We start from the raw sequence: 24,735 nt of genomic DNA, 5'->3' as shown, positions 1-24,735 counted from the left end.
GTCCTCTTTAGAGGTCACTTGGGTGCGCCTTACCCTTCAGAAGGTTCTGATGAGATCAGTGTAACAGTCCAGAACAGATGTGAAATGGCAATGATGAAGACAGTAATGATATTCCAAGAATCTTTGGGGGACTTCCCTGGTGGCGCAGTGGTTAAGAATCTGCCTGCCAGTGCAGGGGACACGGGTTCAAGCCTTGGTCCAGGAAGATCCCACATGCCGTGGAGCAACTAAGCCCGTGCGCCACAACTACTGAGCCTGCGCCCTAGAGCCCGCGAGCCACAACTACTGAGCCCACGCACCACAACTACGGAGCCTGTGCTCTAGAGCCTGCGAGCCACAACTCCTGAGCCCACGTGCCACAACTACTGAGGCTGCGCCCTAGAGCCTGTGAGCCACAACTACTGAGCCCACGTGCCACAACTACTGAAGTCCGTGCACCACAACTACTGAGCCTGCACTCTAGAGCCCGTGAGCCACAACTACTGAAGCCCACGTGCCTAGAGCCCGTGTTCCGCAATGAGAAGCCACTGCAATGAGAAGCCTGCCCACCACAACGAAGAGTAGCACCCACTCGCCGCAACTAGAGAAAGCCCACGCGTAGCAACGAAGACCCAACACAGCCATAAATAAAATCTTCGGGAACAGAAGACAGGGAGCAGGACATCTGACCCCATCACGTTCTGCTGCCTTCTCAGTTTTGGTAACAGAGTCAGTAACACATACACTGCTCAAAGTGGTGGAGTCATAGCATCCCAGAAAAGAGAGCTCAGCAGGATCGGGGAGTGAGAACCACCTGTCACTACATGTAAGTCACTGCCTACCCTTCTTGTCTAGAAGCCACAAACCCTCCGGACTCCTGGGCCTCCTTACCCGCCCCCCCCCCACCCCTCCAGGTCTCACAGCAAATCTCTCAGACTTGGTTTAGTTTTCTTCACGGTACTTTTCACTTCCACAAATTTCTTGTATTTGTGCATTTACGTATTTATTACCTGCCCCACCGACTTGGATATTTGAATAGTTCACAGACATAGTTTCACAGCTTCCGGGCCTAGAGCAGAGCCTAGCACCCATTGCACCCTTAGCACAGAGGCCAAGAAGAAAAGCACCACAGAAAAGCGTTAGGAAATGCCCGTTACCTGCCGAACACTGGGTTGAGAGTGTTGGGGATGTAGTGGTCTCGATCTTCCATTACTTTTTTGCCCAGTGTTATTTTTATATACGGGTCACACTGTGGGGACAAAACAGACAGCAGGTTATGTCACCATGGGGTGCCAGTTCAAGGCAGTTTCTGGGACAGACTCAGGTGTGACTCCACACCCGCTCCCACCCTGATGAGAAGGGGTAGCCTCAGACCAGGTCCGGGCAATGCTCCCTCTTGGCGCCATGCAGCCAGCGCACCTTTGGAGGAGAGGCAGTGGCGGGGAGCAGTGACAAAGCAATTCTCCTCCGAGGTCACGTCTGTAAAATGAGAAGGGTGAACCAGAGGCTCCAAAGCCCCTTCAAGCTCTCAGATAAATCCCCACTGGGACAATCCTCCTGAACAGATTGTTTTGATAGAGTATCTTTCCCCTTGTGAGATAACAGAGCCCAGAAAGAAAGAACATGACAATTACTGTGGCTGATGACTGTAATTATGTTGCTATAGCAGAAGGCTCCACGCCCAAACTCTTACCAGGCCATTGTTGTCCTGGGGCTGGAGCTCTAAGCCTCGAACAATGTAAATCCTAACCGTGCATTCCTGTGGGACACTGTCAGGTAGTTCCCGAAACTGCCGGGGAGGGGACGGCACGCTGGGGTCATCCGACAGGGGGTAGATTCTGAAGGAACCCTAGGAGAGAGACACACAGATGTACTCGCAGGACCTTGGGCGATCAGGGCAGAGGGCTTGGGGCAGTGTCCTTTCCCCCAGGACACTGGGGGCAGCCACAGGGGCTGTGGGATTGGGGGATGAAGGGCTGCCTTTTGTGAAAGAAAGAGCTATGGTGTGCTTTGCATGTTTCCAGTGGGGAAAGTGAGTGATGATAAAGTAATTACTTAATAGATCACAGGGGAGAAGAAAGGGCAGGGCAGTGGTAGGGAGGCCTGGCAAAAACCTAGGCAAGACATGGAGGTGGCCTGGACCAGTATGATGGCAAAGGAGGTGGTGAGAAGTGAAATTCTGCACATTTTTTGAAGATAGGAATAAAAATGATTATTTTTTAAACCCAATAAAGTATAAAGGGTGATTTCCCTTTTTTTCTGCATTACCCCTGTAAACCCCCTTCCATCCACTCCCAGGCAAACTCCCGTTCATCCCTCAGGTCTCAGCTGAAAAGTGTCACTTCTTCCAGGAAACCTCCCTGATTGCCCCTGGGTTGGATAGGTTTCCTAACACTCTCTTCTAACCCTGCACTCACCCCTATTGCAGCACTGACCTCTGCGTCGTCACTGTCTATTTATTGTCTGTATTCTTCACTAGACTGTGAGCTTCCTGAGGGAGGGAAATATTTCTTGTTTATCACTCTATCTCCAGGACCTAACACAGGGCTGGGCATGAAGCAGGGACACAATAAGCAGTTTCTGAATGAGTGAGCCATCAGGCCAGCTTGAGAGGCCTTATATTTTATCTTGAAACCAGCTTACGTACAAGAGAAAGCACTAAAGTTGGATTCAGAACACGTGGGTCTTCGTTCCAGCTACTTTCACTCAGTAAAGCAGCATGATGTAAGCACCTACCATGTGCCAGGTACTGGGGGCCAAAAAATGAACTCAAGGAATCCAGTCTGGCACAGGGGTGCTAAATAGGTTTGACTCTCATGCTATCTTTGATGGCTTGGTGGAAAGCTATAATGAGAAGGATTTTGAAACCACATGTAGGGTAAAATGGTCTGATTAGCAATGTCTGCTATTGGAAAGGATTAGGAAGTAACAGCACATCTGCCACGGATTTGCCAACTGTGGCTGGAGGGAGGGGCAGTTGTGAAAGCAGATACTTACAGTGTGAAAGGTACTTTAGTAGCAGCAGGGACCCGGGGAGCCTGGGGCAGGAGTGAGTCACCCTGTCAGGAGCAACCAGGGAACACTTCACAAAGAATGTGACATCGGAGCTGGCGCTTAAACGAATGAGTAGGCGTTTGTCGGACCACAGAGAGGGAAGGAAGGGCATCCAGGGAATGAAGAAAACTTGTCCCAAAGCTCCAAGCTGTGAGAGGACAGAGTGTGTTTGGGGCTTGGAGAGGATGCAGTGGCAGGAGAGACAAGAAGCTTGTGAAAGGCCAGCCCAACTCTTGGAAGGAGTTGAGACTTGACCCGGTGGAAACTCAGGTGATGTCTTTAAGCGGTAGAGAAACACAATCAGATTTGGTTGCGTGGAAGATGGACTAGAGTGTGGATGAGAAGGGTGGCAAGGACAATGGATTGGGAAAGTGCTGCACTGGTCCTGCTGAAAGCCTGGGAGGGGGCGGGGGACGTGTATGTGTGTGTGAGGGTGAGAACTAGAGCTTAGAGAGGCTGACTCTACAGGATTCAAGGCTGGTTGGCATCAGCAGGGAGAAGGATACGGAGAATGGCTTTGAGTGTTCTGCCTCGGACCCCACTGTCCTCTTCCTTGTTAGCATTTTCTAGCATCCTTCAGATGTCAGAGGATACGTCCCTGACCCAGAGATTGGTTGTCCTTTATCCTAGGTCTATAAAGAAAATAAAGATGGATTTTAAACAGGACAGACACACACATTTTACTCACCTTAAACTCTCCTACCACAGAAGGATCTTCATTCTCATCAGATTTGCCTCGATACAGCTTGAAAGTATCTGAGAAGTCTGTCAGGCCCTCGAATTCCATTACATCCTCTAGTTCACAGTCATATATCTGCAAACCATCAACAGATTCTTAATTTCTCATTAAAATACAGGTGGAATCTAAAATCAAAAAGACTGACAATACCAAATAGGCATGAGATGTGGATGGAGCACCAGAACTCTCACATTGCTGGCTGGAGTGCAAAATGATATGACCACTTTGGAAAAGTGTCTGGCAATTTCTTAAGAAGTTAAGTATCCAGCTACTCTCTGATGCAGAAGTTGTATTCCTAGGTATTCATCCAAGAGACATGAAAACATGTCCACATGGTATTAGAATGTCCATAGCAGCTTCATCATCAGGAGAATGGATAAACAAGTTGTGGTATATCCATACAATGGACTATGACTCAGCAATTAAAAGGGGCAAACTACTGATGCGCCAGACAATATGATGGATCTCAAAACTACTGTGTTGGGCTAAAGAAGCCACACACACACAAATACGTATTGTATGAGTCCACTTATTTGAAGTATAAAAAAAGGCAAAACCAATCTACGATGATGAAATCAGATCAGTTGTCTCTAAGAGGGTTGGAAGGTTGTGAGAAATGGAATGGAAAGGGGTACAAAGGAGTTTTCTGGGGTGATGGAAATGTTCTTTGCCTTGTTTTGGTAGTGGTTTATGTAAGTGTATATATAATTATCACAACTCACTGAATGGATTACTTTATTGTATGTAAATTATACCTCGATAAAAAGCTAGAAGAGAGGAAGAGGAAGGAAGGAAGGAAAGAGGGAGGGATGGAGGAGGGACTGTGGGGCTGATCTGCCAGACTAGTTTATTTCTCTAAATAAGCAGTTCTTTACATGCTGGTGTTTCTCAAGCTGCATTGAGATGTTATGACAATCACATGAAAGAAAGTAGATTTTTCCACATTCTGAAAAAATGAATAAAGAACTGGAAAACCCAAACCATTAACAGGAAGATCATCCATAGCCAGACCGGCCTAGTCCAATAACTTGTCTTCCTCCTGGACACACAGTTGTGATTGTACACTGCATACATGTAAAAGAATCAACTTCTCAGCTAGTAAAACTGATGCTCGTTTAGAGGACAGAATAAAGCATGTTGACATTTCATGCTTTTTTGCAAGAGCACCATGACTTTGAAGGTCTCCCTTGGTCAAACTGGACAATTGTTGGCCTAATCAGTGCGGTGCCAACCCATTCCCAACCCTCGGCCATATGTCCCCAAGCCCTAAAGTGGCAGTCACATAACTATAAATCAACAGCTGTCCTCAAGCCCCGGGAATCTTGCCAAAGCCAAAATCCATCACAAGGGGGCTCCCCAGGAGGCCAGAGGTGCTCCTGGCCCCTCAGCCTCAGCACCCACCATTGGACCTTTCAGTCTTTCACTCAGCTCTGCCTATGGCCAGTTTTAACGCATGTCAACCCCCCACCCACAGTAGCATAGGCCCAGGTACCTGAAGTTTGGGATAGCCTTTCTGAATATATTGTCCACATTTTTCATGTTCCCCTGTGGAAGCATAATATTTACTCCACCAGTCAATAATTTCTTCCTCCTAAAGAAAGACACATGAAAATGGAAAAATCTTTAGTGATGCCCTGGATTTCCAATCATTGCAAGAAAACTCATATGTAACAGACAAGAGAAACAGGTACTTCTGAACCTAAAAGAGGCGAGATTATATGACTCTTGTTTACATGCACCAAAGTATTCAGGATTCTTCTACCCAGAAGCTGGAGGTGAAATGATGATCCTTGGCCAATGAAGTGTGTTTGGCTTTAATGGCCACAGCTACACTAGATGATTTTCTTACATTCTATGGATACAATCTATTCATTTGTCTGTTTTTACTCTTTTATCCTGTTGACTTGATATTTACATATGCAGATAAATTAAAAGAAAACCTTCAGTATGTGTTCACTATTTCATCCTCCAGTATGTGTTTTCCACTGTTTCATTTCCTTAGCCCTTTTAGCCAGCAATGCATTGCAAAACAAAGCTCACTAAGCTAAGAGTGGGTAAAACTGGTTCTAATTCAAGTTCCATCCTTTACGTTAGAAGCCATACCCTTATGTTACAAGCCACACCACATCAGGTACATTGTTTAGCATCTCTGAGCATCATTTTCTTCATCCACTGAATAGGATAACACTACCTGTCCCCATCCATCTCATAGGATTGTTTTGTTTTGTTCTTTGGCCACGCTGTGTAGCATGCGGGATGATCTTAGTTCCCCAAGATCCCCAACCAGGGATTGAACCCATGCCCCCTGCATTGGGAGCACAGAGTCTTAACCAGTGGACCACCAGGGAAGTCTCTCATAGAGTTGTTTTGGACATCAAATAACATCATTAGGAGAAGGAGCTTTGAAAATTATAAAATGTGAGGCAAGAGTAGGGAGGCATCATGGTTTGTTTAGACCAGTGGCTCCCAACCTCTTCTTGGAGATTCTAATTCAATCAGCCTGGGGTGAGACCTGGCAAACAGGATGCTTTCAAAAGTTCCCCAGGTAACGTGCAGCCGGAGTTCAGAATCTGGTGGTTCTTGGATTGGGCAGAAGGGACAGCATTTAGAATCACTTGTGCAACATTCTCAAACTGTAGAAGGCTGTAGTGTATCGAAGGCTACTATAAATTCCACTCAGATTTATAACAAGAATAGATCCCATCAGACCCACCCGTGGCTTAATCTACCTAGGAAGAGTGAGCTTGCCCAAAATAGTGTGTCACCAGCAACATAGCCTATTCTTCCATCTGGGGGGAAGGAAGAAGGAACACTCAAGAAAAGCTATTTCTTATTTGTATATGATATATATATATGTTTATACATACACCTACAGTTATTTCCCCTTTATGGATCAGTAACCCAACCCTGGATTTAAAAAATTATGTATGTATGTATGTATGTATGTATCAAGCTACAGGCAGAAAATACATGAATCTTAAGTCTAGCAAAATGTGTAAAATAGTTACCTTTTCTGTTAGCTGCCGATCACATATATATGGGCAGGAAGAGGACAAACCATGTACAGGTCACACAGAGATGGAGACCCCATGAGCATGAGGTTCAATGAGAAAGAGAAAAGGAGACGTTATTGTTCATCCATGCCTTATATTATCAACATTTTGATGGATTATTTATTCAGGATGATCTCATAATTAAACACACCTTATTGGCTTCTTCTCTGAAATGTGCAAAAGAGTTAACAAACAGTGTTAAAATAAAAGGCTTGGAGGTAGCCACCCATGTCCCATGTTTTAATAGAGTTAGACAATCTGTCCACCAGCATAGTGATCACAAAGGAAGTGCGGTGGGGTGGAGGTGGGGATGAATACAGTTGCTCATCTTCCTGCCCCAAACCTTTTATTCCATTTAGCTTCTAAAGTATATCCCCAACTTGGCCTAATTCTTATTCCTTCAAAAACTTCTGTCCCAAGATATTTATGTCCAACATGACTGCAGCACCATCATGTAAGTATCTTTCCTTGATTTTTCCCCATGCTGACGATAAAGCACCAAATACATATGCATCCATAAATGGATGTCAAGTCTCTCATTGGCCAAATCCTCCCATTTGAGTTTCTGCATGGAGAATCCACCAGGAGATGAGAGAATGGACAGCTAGGATGCTGGGGCTTGACTTTTCTCTTGGTACCTGCTGGAACATCAGCCAAGCTCACCCTTAGGGGCAGTTTGAAGAATTGCTACCTCCTAACTTCAAGTTCATTTCCACTGTGAGGGGGCAGCGACTCCTCACTACAGGCACTTCCTGCAGGGAGTGCTGGGCGGCCACGGGGCTTCCTCTGCAAGTGCCCCTCGGCTTTTTCCGCATCGACTTTTGTTCAGCACACAGAAATGCCAAGAGAGGCAGAGAGACAGATAGATATAACAGTTCTTTCTATTAGATTCATGTCAAAGCGAGATTAAAAGTTAAATCATCACAGCTGAATTGAGATTTTGGAGAGAGGGACTTTATGCCACAAGTGTTTTCACATTCTCAATGGTCCTGAATTCATATTTTTAGAGTCTGTTTATTCACATCTATTCTCAGCTATTTGAAATCATTTCAAAGAAATGAATAGTTCATGATTTAAAAAAGCGTTATTCAGAACAGATTGCTGATGTTAAAATCTAGGATTAATATGGGAGAATTTATTTATGTCCGCTTGCTCATTAGTTCACGTGGCAAAGTAGCTGAAGCAGCTAGAGTAACTTGCTTGATTATATCCAAATGGCATAGAAGATTCTCCCCTGAAGCTTAAAATAATCACATTTGTTTAAAGATCGTCTTTCACTCCAAAATCTAGAAAGAATCTGAAAGGAGAGTTCAAGTCTTTAGACCGAGGTCCCCGCAGCCCCAGGCAGCTTCATGCATTTTCTTATCATACATACATGCACTGTCGTTGGAGAAGCCATTTTGCTGAGTGCTGTTGACATACTGCTTAAGCACTGGAATTGGAAGGTAATTGTTGAAATGGCCATGTAGGAAAGTCTGTGTTATCTGGCTAGCACTTAGCAATTTGTCCCTAGTGCTTATTTCCTGCTTTACTTGTGTTGGTGCTGAGCCCATCTGTTAAGAGCTCCCAGGGTCACCACAGGGTAGTGGTGTGAGTTTCTGTGAGCCCGAAACTGTCACCTGAAGCCACATTCTACAGCTCCCATCAAAAGCACAGTGTTGACCCATTCCCTAATTTACCAATAAAAGGCTTGAATTGAGTTAGTGGTAATAGGTATTCATTACACACACATCACATGTACATGTAACACATGCATATCACATGCATGCATATATATTACATGCGTGCATTATATTACATGCATGCACATGTATTACATGTATATGTAATCCAGGACATCAGCAAGCTTGTCATTGGCTCTTCCAAAGCTCAACTTTGCTCATTTGACTTTGCATAGATGAGTGCTATACTCCCCAATGAATAGGTAGTATCAGATTTTTAGAGGCGATTCCAAACAGCCTTTCTTATCAACACAGTATACCTCCAGTAGGCGTTAGGAGAGCAGCTGAGTGAAAGTTATTTATAGTACATGAGAATGACTGATACTACCTTCCTCAGTCCTGCTAAGTTGCAACTTAAAATATGATGTAAACTCAACTTTCACAATGTGTCGCTACAGTAGCCTCATCTGTTAACTATTGTTAAGAAATGAATGAGGGCTTCCCTGGTGGCGCAGTGGTTGAGAGTCCGCCTGCTGATGCAGGGCACACGGGTTCGTGCCCCGGTCCGGGAGGATCCCACATGCCGCGGAGCGGCTGGGCCCGTGAGCCATGGCCGCTGAGCCTGCGCATGTGGAGCCTGTGCTCCGCAACGGGAGAGGCCACAACAGTGAGAGGCCCACGTACCGCAAAAAAAAAAAAAAAAAAAAAAAAAAAGGAAATGAATGAGATTGGGGCATAGACTGGCTTTATCCTTCTTCTTGAGCCTCCATACCTGGGGCTACTGGGTATACAGAAGGCCCAGAGAAGAGCTGATTGACAAGGGGAGGCAGGAAAGCTGGAGGCTGATTACAGAGCAGGATCTTAAACTGGCTTTTTCCAGAGTTTTTGTGAAAATGTACATAAAAGATCTTAAGTATATTATACTTAGCTTCGTCCTAGGCTACTACTGTTTTATTGGGAATATTTGGGGTTGTTTATAAAGTGAACACAGTGGTTTTGCATATTTGATATTGTCATTTCTGACTGTGGAGGATTCTCAGGGAATAGAATCAAACACACTGCTACGCAGTGCTGGCTGTAGAGCTCACATTTAGTATGGTCCAATTGCTAGTGAGTTTAATGCAGTGGGAAGAAAGTGGATTTCTTTAAAGGCACTGTTTATGGACATAACACATTAAAGTGCAATCATGTGCACTTTTCGGCCAGTTTGCACATTAAAACATGCTGTGAAAGTCCATCGTGAATGCCAACAGAAACGGGGAGATATTTGATGTTTTCTTTTTTCTGGGCTGGGAACTTTTTTTTTCCCTCTCCTTCTTGTCGAACTGGCTGGAATGGTTTTAACATAGGGTCCTGAGTGAGCATTTACAACCAATTTCTTGATTTGGAAAACCACAGTGAATATAAAAGTCGGGGATATCCCATACACTGACAAATAGGGTCATTAAAGATCCATGACACTTCTGTTTCATGTAGGGGAAAAAAACTGGCGTGCTACATGTATCCCTTTTCTGAATGTTGTGCTGTGTATTTGCTCCTGAAATTTCTCTTTCTTGCAAATGATATCACTCAGACTGTCCACACTAAAGGTCCTCAGACCTGCCTGCACATTAGAACCACTTGGAGAGATTTTAAAATTTACTGTTGTCTAGATCCCTCTCCCTCATGGAGAGTGGAGCACGGGTCTGAGTATATTTTAAGTATCCTGGGTGACTGAGGGTAGAGGACATGAGTCCACACAATGTCACCGTAGCTACTGATGAGTGTACGATTCAGGTTTTTTACCGTGATAAGCTGGTTTGTTATTTTATTTTAGTTGCACTGAATGGTTGTTTGACTGAATTCACCTAATGCTTAGATGCCTGGAAGATAAAACTGACATCATCCAATGATCAGTTCTGAAGCCTACCTTTGATGCCAGTAATGGTTTGGTGTCTTCTATTTCAATAACGACGTCCCGGCAGGGTGGGGTAGACAAAAAGGAGGCTGCAAGACAATTTCATAATCTAAGATACTTACAAAAGTATAGTGGTGAACATTCTACTCCAAGTTCAAGTTCAACAGCCACACAGTGGAAGGTAGAGCTTGCTCCTGGATGAGACTTACTAAATGGAGAAGACCACGTCTGAATGTAGAAAAATAACCTAATTCATTGCTTTTCCCAAAAATGTTTTAGACATTTTTAAAGGGATTTTATGGCCCATTTTTTTCTTTTATCTTAGACAATTAGCCCAATCCTGTACACAGGAAATGCTGAAAAAAGAATTGTGTCAACCCATGTCTTTAGAGGATGTAGGAGTGAGGTCGGGGCAATGGGGGCTGGGAGGAGCTACACCAAAGGAGCTTCCTTTTCATGGAATCTGTTCTAAGACACAGAAAAGCAAAGCAGGGTGAATAGTTGCACATTTCAGGGCTGAAGTTGCAGTGGCTCATTCAGCTTGGCTCTCACAGTATACACAGAGGGAAAAGGCACACATCCTGGCTTTAAATAATTCCCAGAATATTTGTGGCTCCGGATGTTGAGGTTAGAGCAAGGGCTCAGGAGCAGCCCCTGGGCTCACCAGGTTTGGTTCAGCTGAAGGGGGTGCTGAAGCCTCAGCCTGGGGCAGGGTGGGATGAGAGGTACAGCTACCCTTTATGGAAGAAGGCATCAGGCAACCAGACGTTCAACAGGAGGGCAGAACTCAGACAGAACAAACTCTGCCAAGCGAAAAGAACTTTGTGTTTAACCCAGCATTTGATGTATGGGACATAGAGGAGGGAAAACACATTTTTTAGGCACCTACCATGTGCCAGGCAGTGGGCTAACCTGTTTACATACATGATCTCCTTTAACCCCTCAAAAATCCTGTAGAATATGTGCATATGTGGCATTATACCCATTATAGAGGTTAAAAAACAAACAAACTGAGGCTAAGAGAAAGCAAGTCATTTGCTTCCAGTTAAACAATTAATCACAAGTGAAAGTAAGTAATCTAGGTCTGTCTGACCCCAAAGCTTATGTTTTAACCATCACACCAGAGCCCAGAGCAAAGTAGGCCCTTAGTAAATGTCAGAGAAATGATCAGGGGAACACCTGGGAAGCAGAGGAGACTGACATTTATTGAGCATCTATGATACGCCAGTTGCTATGCTGTTGCCAGGTGGCACCCCCAGATCTATCAGAAGTCTCTAGGCTTCCAAGATAGCTCCCCTCCAACTCCCGACAACTGCAGCAACACAGAACGGGACAGCCAGGTGGGCAGGCATGCCGGAACACAACTGCATGCAAGTTCCTTCCTATATTATCATTTCTCCACTTTACAATCCTCATGTAAACAAAGCCTCGGGGACAGGAGGAAAGTTATTCTGTGTGCTTCCAACATTAGGCCAACCAAGTACATTCTTCAACTCTTACCTCAGTTTGGTTTTAAGAAACTATCAGATTGATCTAAAATAACAGATTCTGGCCTTGGGAACACAGTGCTCCCCATACACCTTAAGGATTTTCCTCTTCAGGGGCTTTCTGAAGCCTTGACCTCACTTCACACTAACTACAAAGAATCACGAACCAGGAGACCTCTGCCTAACCCTGACCCATAGACACAAGTAGGTCTACACAAGCGATTCTGGGGCCAGAGAAAATCTGCAGCATTTGTACCTTCCTCATGATTTCACATATTTGTGTCAAAGAACTTTCTCTCATGAAAGCAATAGGAAAAACACTAGGAAAACAGTTTCTCTCCATTAAGTAACCCCAGATAAAAGAATGCCTGCAGTTACATTAATCCTTGATGTTATAAAAATGTTGCTGTTTTAGGCACCATCAACTCAGCACAAAAATGCTTTACATGGGAAATGTATGGATAAACACATGTAGGGTTTTGCTCAAGTGTGACTGTGAATTTTTTTCTCTCTTCTCTGAATCAGGGATACAGGATGCTCAGACCCACATAGCAGATGAGCTTCAGAGGCTCTATAAAATCAATACCAAACCTTATGGAAGATTAAATAGAACTGGTTAGCAGAACAGCTCTCAAATAGAAGACATCTGTTTCAGTTTGGAGGCTACCAACGATCAGATGAATGGGTGTCAATTCTCCACTGGGCTTAATCTTATGAGCCTAGGGGCTCTGGGATCTTGTTCATGGATGGGACCCAGTCCCCAGCCCCTAACAGTCTCTGGCACACGGTAAATTAAAAAACAAGTAGTTCTTGAATAAACAAGAGCAAAATGCTCTTCATTAGTTATTATTTAGTATAGAACCCCAAAGTAAGTATTATACCCTGCTCTATCACTTATTAATTACGTGACCCAAGGCCAGGAATTTAAACTCAAGCAGGTGTTATTTTTTCTTCGATAGATAACAATGAAATCATATTTTTCAAATTATATCACAACAATGCTGTGATGCATTCATGAGGCAGGACAATAGATGGAAAGCAATTTAAACTAAAAATCCCCCACTCCTTCAGTGCTTACGGAGGGGCCCCTGTATTTCCCCATCAAAATATTTATCACAGGGCTTCCCTGGTGGCACAGTGGTTAAGGATCAGCCTGCCAATGCAGGGGACACAGGTTCGATCCCTGGTCCAGGAAGATCCCACATGCCGCAGAGCAACTAAGCCCGTGCACACAACTACTGAGCCTGCGCTCTAGAGCCCGCACGCCACAACTACTGAGCTCACGTGCCACAACTACTGAAGCCCGCACACACCTAGAGCCCGTGCTCTGCAACAAGAGAAGCCACTGCAATGAGAAGCCCACGCACTGAAACGAAGAGTAGCCCCCGCTCGCTGCAACTACAGAAGGCCCATGCGCAGCAATGAAGACCCAACGCAGCCAAAAATAAATAAATAAATAAATTTATTAAAAAAAAAAAAAAAACCTTAACACAGCAAACTGCAATCACCCACTGTCTTGCCTTCTCTGCTGGATGATACAAAAAAGAATGTTCATCCAGGAGCAGGACAATTCAGAAAGTAATAGCTTGAGCATTGGGCCCCCTCAAACAAGGCCAGGATTCAAGGGTAGCACTGCCACTTACTAACTATATTACCTTGGGAAAGTCACATAGCGTGCTGTAAATCAAGCTGTTTCCTCATCTGCAAAGTCTGGACAGTGAGCACTTACTCTGAGAGTTTGCAAAGAGGAAATCAACTGAACATGAAAAGTCCCAAGATGCATTTAGAGACTTGCGTTTACCTTTTAGCTGTGGCACGATGTCCTCCTTTCCTGCATAAGGGTCGCAGCGAAAGCGGTCCAGGCGTTCAATGGTGCACTGGCCCACAACGGGCTTGCGCCCAAACTGCCTGTGGTCGATGACCTTGATCACCAGCGGAGGCATGTACAATTCCTCCTTGGGCAAGAACTGGGGGTCACAGAGGTAGGTGTCACTTTTCTGTTTAAGACCTGACAAGGGCAGCTTTGCCAATTAACTCCCCCAAAGGGACCAACCCAGGCTCTTTCTGCCCATTTGGTGTAGCCCCTGGGACCCACAGCAAGCAGTTCAGTAACGTACATGCCAGGCAAGCAGCCTGGCGCTGAAGGGCCTGAGCTCCGAGCCGGGATCAAACACTGGCTCTGCCACTGACAGCTGTATGATCTTAGGGAACACTTCTCCGTCCCAGTGATCTCCTTAATAAGAGTAGGGGTGCTGAATTAATACATGTGAAGTGCTTAGCACTGTACCTTAGCACCTGGCTCTGCTCTGTAACAGGATGTGAAGTCAGCATTTAGTTAGAATTAGTTAAAATTTAGATCGAGATAAAACTGAACCTTCACGGGAGATAACTGTGGCTTGAGAGTCTTTCAGCCCTGGAAGTTCAATGCCAAAATGGGATGCTCATTTTTCCTCCATGCCTCCTGGTTCCTCTATATGGAATTTGGTAGCCTTGGTGACATTGTCTGATTGGGGAATCACGGGCTGGTCTCGGGTCTGCCTGGCGCGTGGTTCAGATGATTTCCACCTTCGTCTTCACACAGGAATAGAAGCTGGGATCAACTGAGTGGCTTTCCTCACCTCGGCTGACTGAGGCTAGATTCCAGGCTAGAGTTTGGGAGGTGGGGAAGGGGCTGGGGACGGAACAAGGATGGGTAGAGTGGCCCAGGGGATCACTCTGGGATTCTGGCTCGGAGCTTCCAAGTGGCACTCATCTGTAGCATCGCAAGGGGAAAAGTATTGGCTTTGAAGTTGGAGGGACCTTAAGTCCAAACTCTGGCCAAACACTTGCTAGCTGTGTCCCCTTGCGTAAATCACTTAACACCTCAGCTTCCTCCAAAGCACACGTAAGAGGGGTGAAAATGCCTGCCCTGCAGGGTCGAAGACTTAATGCAGGGAGTGTGAATGCAGCCAGCACCGAGCTCTGTGTAGCTACTGCTGCAATCTCGACAGAGTCACTGCAGCACAGCACGCGGGGCCTGGCACTCACTACGGAACTTGCATAAGGCGGTTCCCCTCTCCAGGCCTCAGCTGCCTCATCTGTAATTGGAGAAGTTAAGCTCCAAGACCCTACAGTTCAAGAGTGGTGTGCTGGAGACCCCAAGGGCAGAAAAATGACTGGGGTGGGGAAAGAAATGGGAAGGTTCTGGACCTTCCATCCCGTTAAACTGAAGAAATGCCTTGATTTCTTTGTATAGTAGAGTAAAAAATAAAGATTTTTTTCTTTTTAAAAAGTTAAGGATTTAACTGCTTTAAAAACGGAAAGACAGAGTAACCTCTTCTTGCTCCAACGTATTATAGGGTCTATGACGGAGGACTGTGAACCAGATCTGAGGCTGCTGCCTTTCTAATAACCAGAGGGTAACTTTGATGGAACGAAGTGGTACCAACCCAGGGACACCTGGAGGCAGGGCACAGTCATGGGCTCTTAGGACATGGCCCCATCACCCCGCAGCTGCCCTTGCCCAGCCAGCCAGTCACTATCCAGAGGGTTCTGGTCCACGTACACCTGCAGGGCCTGCGGGTTAATATTCCGCTCTTGGGGGATTGACCAAGAGCCTGTTACAGAGAGCTGACTAGATAGAAAGTTTATTGGAGAAATACATTAGTATTGCTCATAGATACCTCTGTGTCCCTGGGGTTGTTTGAAGCTGTAAGAAACCATCACTACAGTGTGAGAATCTAAGGGGGAAAAGTCACTGACAAGCTGTCTGCAAGGCAGGGTTTTTCTATTTGTTGTCAGACTGGAAATACATAAACTACAGACTTTGGAAATATATATATATATATATATATATATATATATATATATATAAAATAGGTGTGTGATTTGTATATATTCATTTTCAAGTACGATTCAGCTATTCAACAGACATGAACTATTATGGAGTCTTGACACAGTACCACTTTCATGAAGAGAACAGAACTGGGGAAGTTGGGTGTCTTCTTCAGGTTTTTGATCACCACTGATTCCACCCGTTCCCCTCCACACTCCACAATGAGACTGGGGGAGGTGACAGAAGCCATCTGGTAGTTTTTCATATTTCTTAAGCCCCAAGCTAGAATCTAAGAAAACAATGTAAAGAGAAGGGAAGGAAACCCAGCATATTAAAAATAATATTCAAAAGGAAAAATCCTGTCTTAATAACTGGTAAATTCTTTAAGACTGACTTGTACAGATTTGCCTCAAATCTCTGAGAATGTCACTCTAGAAAACCTGGAGGTCATACAGAGAAAGCGGTTTTGCCCATTTACCTCTCCTACCTGAGCTGCTAAAAAGCAGAGGGGATAAGGGTGCAGGGATCAAATCCTGGCTGCACGGTATCACAGCTCTGAGAACTCTGGCCAGTTAGTAACCTCTCTGTCTTATCTGCAGACGGGGCTGAGAGCATTACCTATCATGGGTTATTCTGAGGATCAAGTGTAAACTTCTTAACACAGGGACTGACATGCAGGCACTAAGTAAAAAATAAGAGCTGTTGTTTAAAGTCATCTGCCTCCGTCTTAGCAAGACCCCAAGAATGGAAATCTCCAGGTAACACCTGCTTGACCAAACAGAGGGAGAGCCCTCAATAGTAGGCAGGACGCTGTCCATCAGGCTCCTTCCTTCTGTATCTGCTCTGTCTGACATGTCAGCGTCTCTCATTCCTCCCTTCCCTCCCTATACCTCCCTCTGAGGTCCCCTTTTCTCTGCACATAAAGACACGCTGCTCTGAGTCTGTCTCCTCTCTCCCAGTTCTCCAGTTGACACAGGAAACTTAGAAATCCACTGGCTCCCAGTAAATGGGAATGCTAGATTCCCTCAGGAATGTTGGGATTGACCTGTTTTTATTGCTTTGACAAGCATTCTATTTCCATGAATATTTCAATTTTTTAGACAAATTCTATAGGAAATTGGAGACAGCAAGAGAAGATGCAGCAAGATTCCATTCCTATACGAAAGATTCCATTTCTATAGCCACATCCATTTGAGTTGATCAATAAAACAGAGTGAGCAGCATACCTCAATAGCAGTGAGCTGAACCACAGGCCTGATGCCCTGGGGGACCATGTACAGATTTGGTGCCCTTTGCGAGGGAAGAATGGGAAGGTTGGAGCCATCCTGTGAAACAAACATGGAAATGTCAATGCCTCCCTTTAGTTCAAGTAAATAGTGCCTGGAGTTGTTAACAAGTGTTTTGATTCGCTACTCTGAAAAAACAGATGAGTGAGAACTCAGTAAGTACCTTGTGCCTCAGGATCAGCTCTGCAGTTACAAGGACATCCCCACAGGTTTTGTCTCCATTCATTACTGGGTACCAGAGAAGTTTGGGTGTGATGTCCATTTCTGAGTTTAGTTTCACCAGAGGAGAGCACATGCTTCGTCCTAAAAACTCATCTTTGCCCTAGAGAAACAAGCAATCCTTAAATTCCCTGACAAACATCCCTATAAATCTCCATCATTTCCCTAGCCATCTTAGAAATTCTCAATTACCTACCACTTGGTCATTGTCAAAAAGCTCAATGACAACCTTGGGTGGGTTTTGTAGGACTGTTTGGGGTTCCCCATAAATTTCAATTTCATCAAATATAATCGTTTGGTCCCATGTAGGATTCAGGGTTGAGTGGATGATCTCGGTGGTTTTACTTCGATGAAGGAAGGAGACATGAGCATATGGATCTAAAACAGAAAAAAAGAATAACAGTGGGCCATGGCTGAAGTCTGAAATGGTAAAACTCCTGGAAGAAAATATAGGGGTAGGCTCCTTGACACTGGCTTGGCTATGGTTTTTTGAATTTGACACCAAAAGCAAAGGCAGCAAAAGCAAAAATAAACAAGTGGGACAACATCAAACTAAAAAAGGTTCTGTGCAGCAAAGTAAACCACCAAAGAAATGAAAGCCAACCTATAGATGACTAAAGAAAAAAATATAGAGAGATAGATAGATACACACTATGAAATATAATTCAGCTTTAAAAAAGAAGGAAATTTTGCCATTTGTGACAACATGGATGAACCTAGAGGGCATTATGCTAAGTGAAATAAGCCAGACAGAGAAACACAAATACTACATGGTATCACTTATATGTGAAACAAACAAAAAAAGTCAAACTCATAGAAACAGGCAGTAGAATGGTGCTGTCAGGGTGCCTGGGGGCAGGGGAAATGGAGAGAAGTTAGTGAAAGGGTATAAATTTCACCTACAAGATGAATAAGGTCTGAGGATCTAATGTATAACATGGTGACTGCAGCTAACACTGTATTGTATAATTGAAATTTGCTAAGAAAGTAGAACTTATGTGTTCTCACACACTCACAAAACAGGTAAATATGAGAGACGATGAATGTTGTGGAAATCCTTCCACAATGTGTACATATATCAAATCACCACGTTGTACACTTTAAATATATTACAACTATATCTGTCAACTATATCTCAATAAAGCTGAAAAAAGATAAGGAAAAAAAAAAGAAGTAATCCATTTCTCCTCCATGCTAAATAATTTCACCAAACCTTTTTGCAATTGCTTGGGAGCTGACCTGTCTGAGCAATACCCTGCTGTCTAACTTGAAGCTTTTGCATAAGCTAAAAGGGTGCTTGGCTTTTAGCATTGCAGCATCTTATGAATGGGATTCCTTGCTTTTGTCCTGATGATGTATCTTTTATCTCAAACTGGAAGGAATGTGCTTAGAGTTTTACGCAACTTGAGTCGAGAAATTAACTTTGACTTTCAATGATTGAGTGCCCCCTGGTGGTGAATATTCAAAAATGTCTTCAAAAACCATTTTGGAGATGTGTATTACAGAGGTAACCTTGAATCTGCTTTAATTCGTGAGAAAAGGAAACCATTCACATATGTTGGTTAATATTAGTGCTCAGAACATACCTCGCAATTGATGTAAGCATGCTGGAGTGTCAGGTAACTGCTCTTAGAGCTGTTTCCGTAGAAGCCCCAGGGAAGCTCTGATGGCCTTCAGGTCCTGAAGTAGAATGCCCCCGCTATAGCCCAGGGAGCCCAGGAACTATTCATGGTCCCACTAGCAACAGCACAAATCCCCCAGCAGCAGGCGCCCAGAACCTTCCTCTTAGAACCAGTCCAAAGGCAACAAAAGCAGCTGGGGTGTCAGTGTGAGGGGTGATGAAGCCTCATGGTTTGATGGTGCTGGGAATTGGGGAGCAGGCAGCAGAGGAGGTCAAGATGGACTGAAAAGTAGGGGAATGGGTGATCTGGTGATCTTTTTGTCAACTTAAGAGAGCTACAAAAAATATATCTGTAAAGGTGAGGACTTACCAATTAACCCAAGAGCCCAGGGGTAAAATCACAGCTATAAACAGAAAGCAGAAACTGCTTTTCTTAAGGTGTTTTTTTAATCACTTAATCAATTAATGATTATTAGTATTAAAAGACCATGAATCTTCTCCAGCACTCAGCAACCATGCTCGGCATACTCAGCAAGTATCTAATGACTGAGCAATTGACTTCATGCATATCAAACTACTCTCAATACAGAAAGGCTTTTTGTTGTTGTGAGAAATAACTCAAAGCATCCACTTGATGAAAAGCAGAATCAAGCTAGCCTGCTGTGTAATAACATGTGAGATGGAGACTTTTTCCCTTTACCTGAAAAGCTATCCTTGTCTAGAGCCATGAGGTTTCTGGCTTGATAGATATAGCAACGCAGATGGTAAATGTAGACTCCTAAAAAGAACAGGATGGAGGTTACTTACAAGAAACAGAACACTGTATTTCTATTTGGAGATAATATATGTTTCAGATAAATGGGTTACCCAAATCTATTTCCCCACGGTAAAGAACACATATACAGTGGTGATGACACGTCTTCCCAAAGTAGTTCTGTCTCCTGCAAAATGAAACTTATTTAAAAAGTACTACAGGAAGCTCAATGCAAGTGAGTCAATCAGGAGAACATACTCCTGGTGTAAAGTACCTGGATTTAGGGTACTGCTTGTCATCGCCGACCTTTAAAATGACACTTGGTCTCTAGGAGTTATAGAAATAGGGCTTTCCAGACTATTTCAGCACCAGATCTAGGAAACAGTTTTCTGCTAAACGTTTCTTTGATATTCCAAAGACTTTATACTCCTTATCATTATTATATTAATGCATATACGATCCTTCCCACTATGCTGCCATCCCTCCCTGCCCCTGCAAACACACATAATTTGAGAGGCAGGAGAGCATTCTGATTCATTACACAGATTCTGGGAACCAGACTACTTGAGTTCAAATCTTGTCTGTAGTGCTTACAAGCTATAAGATCTTGGTCAAGTTATTTAATCTTTCTGCACTTGGTTTCCTCCTGCAAAACTGGGAACAGTAATAGTACTTACCTTCTAGGGTAGTTATAAGAATTAAATGAGTTAATATATGTAGAGTGCCTGGCACATGCTAAGACTTATATGAATATTTGCTATTATTATTAGAGTAGATCTGCTTCCAAAATTCCTGAAGGTTATCATTGAAACCAACCTTAACTTTTTGAACATTTTTTCCAATTAGAATAATCTTTTGCGGGAGCTTAATAGGTAGCATGAGTACATATCAGACAGATTATGTTGAAATCAATGATTTGACAACCCTCTACCCCAAATATAATTTTGAAAACTGTATTTTTAAAATCGTCTCCATCAAGTAATGAAAATGAAAGTCACATTTGCATAAAGGGATTTTTATCTATCATATTTGGTGAATTCAAAGAGTTTCCTTGAGATGAACGTCATAGAAGTGAAAAACACAAATACATGTTTAAAACTTACTGTCAAAATTACAGGAAACAATGGGAGTGTTTGCTCCAAACACAGCAGTGGCGCTGTGTTTCTGTTTTTCTACACTCTTTTCATCTCCATCCTCGGTAGTATCTGCACCCTAAAATAAGAGTCAGGAAAACCAATTAACAATGCCTAAAAACAATCGAAGAGGTAAGAATTACAAACAAATGGAATAGTCACTTTTAAAAGAGATTTTCTTCATCCAATCACTCTATTTTTTAAAGATGAATAAAGCCCAGGAGAGCGACAGAGCAAGAAGTCGAAGCCAGCCTTTCTACCCGCCAAGGCCAGGTTTACCAAACCCTGCCCGTGAAGAAAAAAAAGAGGAGCATAAAGGATACATAAGTGGATTAAGAGGAAGGGAGGAGGAAAAAGAGCAGTGGAAGAAGAACAGAGAAGGATCACTGTGTAGAAATATAAAAATAGGTTGTGTCCAAACACAAATTTCTTTTTTTTTTTTTTTTTTTGCGGTACGCGGGCCTCTCACTGTTGTGGCCTCTCCCATTGCGGAGCACAGGCTCCGGACGCGCAGGCTCAGCGGCCATGGCTCACGGGCCCAGCCGCTCCACGGCATGTGGGATCTTCCCGGACCGGGGCACGAACCTGTGTCCCCTGCATCGGCAGGCGGACTCTCAACCACTGCGCCACCAGGGAAGCCCCAAACACAAATTTCTAAAAATGGTCCCTGACTACCACATTGTTTTAAGTCAACCATGACCATTTTCTTATTAATTCCTTCCACCTTTGTGCTTTTTTCTTCTCTGCCTTTTTATTGTGCTTCCATATGAATTGTTCTCCAATTCTGTAAGCATCCTTCTGTTTTCCTTCCCCTCATATCTGCATATTTTTCTTTGTTTTTTGAACAGTTGTAGTTTCCAAAGTATGATCCAAAGAGATGTTAACAGATGTCACCTGAAGCAAAGGTTTTGGAACAGATATACGTGGAAAAGGCTAGAGGAAATAATATTAAACGTGCTTCTTAGAACCTTTCATATGTGAATGGTCTATTCATTCTACAAAAATTATTGAGCACCTAGGATGTGCAGCTTTCTCCCAAATTATGTGCAGTCTTACAGTATTGGAGTCGATGGTATTATATCCAACACTCATGTATTTTCCCTCTGCAAATATGATTTGAATTTTGGCTATTTATTACTTACAAGGGCACCTTCAAGTTTAAAGATGGCAGCTGCGCCATGCGTCTCCGAAGGAGCCATTTTTCTCCTCCAGCATCTGCGGCGAAAGGTATCTGAACTACGCTGTTCCCAGTGAAATTTCCAGCCAATTAAAGAAGCGTATTCCCAGCCCTCCTGGTCTTTAACTTCTTCCATGGCCTAAAATAGAAGTAAAACATTTAATGATAATAATCATAATAACAATATTCCTTATATTGATAAAGCAGATTATGTGATCCATCAACAGATACATATTGAAAATCTACTCTGTGCCAAAGTACTGGGCTAGGAGCCAGGGATACAACAAAGAACAAAATAGACAGGCTCTCTGCCCTTGCAGAGCTGATGGACTGGGGGGATAGAGAGAGATAAGCAGGCAAGGAAAGTGAAATGAGATGAGATGAAATGAAATGAGTGGTGGCTGTACCATCAGGAGGGGCACCTTATTCAGACTTGGTAGCAGGGGTTGGGGGCAGCATGAGGGAATGGGTAAAGCAAATGGATTCTTTTCCAAATTGCTTTCTATTTCCTCACTTCATTAGCTCATAAGAACATTGCCATTACGATATAGTTTGGAAAATATTATTATGTCCATCTTATATATAGAGGGAAAAAAACGATACCATCCTCCCTAGGGTTTAAGTGTCTTGTCTAAGGTAATAGCTTCTATAGCTAATAAGTAAATCAGGGTATATTACTTCTGTAATAACTACTATCTAACGATGATAGCACTTTTAATCTTAAAAACTATATATAATTATCTCAGTTTTCAGTGTTTTTTTTTTTTTTTTCAGTTCATTCAGTAACTCTAAGTGTGGTATTGGGTTAAGAGCTGAGGAAGCAGTGAAGAAAAAGACAGGGTCCTTGCCCTCCTGTAGCTGACATTTCAGTGGTGGAAATTTTATGTAACTATCTTAAAAGTATGACTAGATTTAGTAGATGTAAAATAATACTGAATAATATTTATGATCTCAGAAATAAGAGTTCCATGTAGGGGTTATTTTTTTCAACTTTGAATAAACAGAAAACCCAGGTCAAGGACAATCTTGTAATTGACCTTCTGGCAGTATTACTAGTGACACCAAAATATTTTATGCATCCAGGAGTGAGGCAGGTTAGGGAGCATGATCTAAGTCTCAACAATACTCTTTGGTAGAATAGAACTGGGCCATGTTTCTGGTCTTCTGACTGGTGGCTCAGTGTTCTTTCCACTTCACCTCGGTGCTCTCATGTGGAAGGAGGGAGTCAAGTGCCTCTAGAAACTTCTCACCCTATCAGGATAAGGATGATTGCAAAACAAATATTCATTCATTAGCTCACTCATTCTACTCCATTATTTATTAGGAACAAGGTCCTGAGCTTTGGAACCTTAGAAGTACCAAAAAGCTCACTATCTAATAAAAAGGCACTTCATGACATCTGCTATGAGTCAGGCATTTTGTGGAATAGAAAGAGGTCGTATTTGGAATGACCTTAGCCTGGGTTCAAACACTCTATCACTTACTAGACACATGGCCTAAAGCAAATCCATTTCACCTCTGTGAACACTGTCTGTAAGATGAGGATAAAAATGCAGATTTTGTGGATGGGAGATGATGTATATTCAGTACCTACCATCACAAAAAGCACACAGAACATACCACTTATGATTGTTCTGAGTATTATTTTTCCACTCAATTTATTATTATTCCATTTAAGCCTATAATACCCTAATTAGATGCATATTATATCCATTTTGCAGATGAGAAAGGAAATGAAGCCAGGATTTGAATCCTCAGGTGTCTTGTTCCAAGTCCTGAGCTATTGCCACTACTACATTATGCTACCAAAATAATGTTTCTAGTACTGCTTCTCATTATTTAGCCTGCTTCAGAATCACCTGGAAGACTTACTGAAACACGGAATGCTGGGCTCCACCCCCAGAGTTCCTAAAACAGCAGGCTTGGGGTGGGGATACACTTTTATAACCCTTGAGCAGGGCATCAGGCCCTTGACTGGCAAATGGTTCCTGTAGAAGTCGCCGAGTTAACCGTGGTTCTGTGTGGTCTGGAAGGCGGAGCCCCCAGCTCCCTCCCACTGCTCCTCTTACCCTTGCAGTACTTGCAGTGGTTTGTGTTAAATCTTTCTTGCGTTTTCGGACCAGCCTTCGGCGTCTATGAGTATGATACATTTTTTCTGCTGCAACCCAGGATTTGGGCTTATTATCAGGAGGAATGATAATTCCATACTCCCAGCCTGGAACAGAGGTTGTGAATGGTTATCCAAGAGAGATGCACTTGTCAGATTGCCAAATAAAGTTCCAGGAGTCATTCGGTCACTCTCTGCCCCGCAACATTCTCCACTGTCATGATTGAACGCCACTGCTCCTATCACTTTGCTGCCATCAGCCAAACTGAATACAGCCCCATTCCCCTGGATCCCTCTTCAAGAAGCTTCCTCTGCGGCCCTGGGGTTCTCCTCCATGTTTCTACTTCCAGTCATTCATGGTAATTGAGTGCATCTAAGAGTAAAGCACAATGCAAGAGGCATCTGGGGACAGTGATGAAGGGCATGGCCTGTGTAGTCAACAGCCTGTGTTCAAACCCCTGCATCACTACATGGGGGCTGTTTACTTTTAAAGTTTCTTGCAAGTTAGTAAACCTGTTGATGGTCCAATTTCCCCAGCAGAAAGGTAAAATATACCTTTTTCAAAAGAATTAATCAAAATAATGCATGCAAAGCACTAGGACCATGATTAGCATATAGTTTGCACTCAAAAAACATTAACTATTATTAAAAGGCCTGGTGTGTGCATCAAGATCATCAAGAAACATAATCTATTTGAAACCTTCCTTATCAATGCTAGTTCTTTCGTGTGTACTATTCCCTCTTGTAAGAAATT

General features: G+C 43.4%; 1 protein-coding gene across 3 annotated transcripts in view; it reads right to left on the bottom strand.

Annotated features, from left to right (window-relative positions):
• MYOF (myoferlin) overlaps nt 1–24,735 on the bottom strand; it is a 157,087-nt gene that overhangs the window by 24,130 nt on the left and 108,222 nt on the right. Inside the window, exons 29-44 of one of the 3 annotated variants that reach the window (XM_060101948.1) lie at nt 23,944–24,089; nt 21,840–22,013; nt 20,668–20,776; nt 19,511–19,588; nt 17,386–17,567; nt 17,134–17,292; nt 16,911–17,009; nt 15,812–15,973; nt 13,672–13,837; nt 10,396–10,472; nt 8,201–8,257; nt 6,781–6,792; nt 5,265–5,363; nt 3,722–3,847; nt 1,673–1,828; nt 1,137–1,228 (exon numbers count right to left, since the gene is read on the bottom strand). In XM_060101948.1, coding sequence (XP_059957931.1) covers nt 1,137–1,228; nt 1,673–1,828; nt 3,722–3,847; nt 5,265–5,363; nt 6,781–6,792; nt 8,201–8,257; nt 10,396–10,472; nt 13,672–13,837; nt 15,812–15,973; nt 16,911–17,009; nt 17,134–17,292; nt 17,386–17,567; nt 19,511–19,588; nt 20,668–20,776; nt 21,840–22,013; nt 23,944–24,089 — 1,894 coding nt within the window. The remainder of the gene's footprint in view (nt 1–1,136; nt 1,229–1,672; nt 1,829–3,721; nt 3,848–5,264; nt 5,364–6,780; nt 6,793–8,200; nt 8,258–10,395; nt 10,473–13,671; nt 13,838–15,811; nt 15,974–16,910; nt 17,010–17,133; nt 17,293–17,385; nt 17,568–19,510; nt 19,589–20,667; nt 20,777–21,839; nt 22,014–23,943; nt 24,090–24,735) is intronic. The other 2 variants (XM_060101957.1, XM_060101963.1) reach the window with 2 other exon arrangements.

The sequence above is a fragment of the Mesoplodon densirostris genome, chromosome 1 (assembly GCF_025265405.1).
Source record: "Mesoplodon densirostris isolate mMesDen1 chromosome 1, mMesDen1 primary haplotype, whole genome shotgun sequence".
Classification (NCBI taxonomy): Eukaryota; Metazoa; Chordata; class Mammalia; order Artiodactyla; family Ziphiidae; genus Mesoplodon; species Mesoplodon densirostris.
This window is presented reverse-complemented; position numbering and strand designations above follow the sequence as displayed.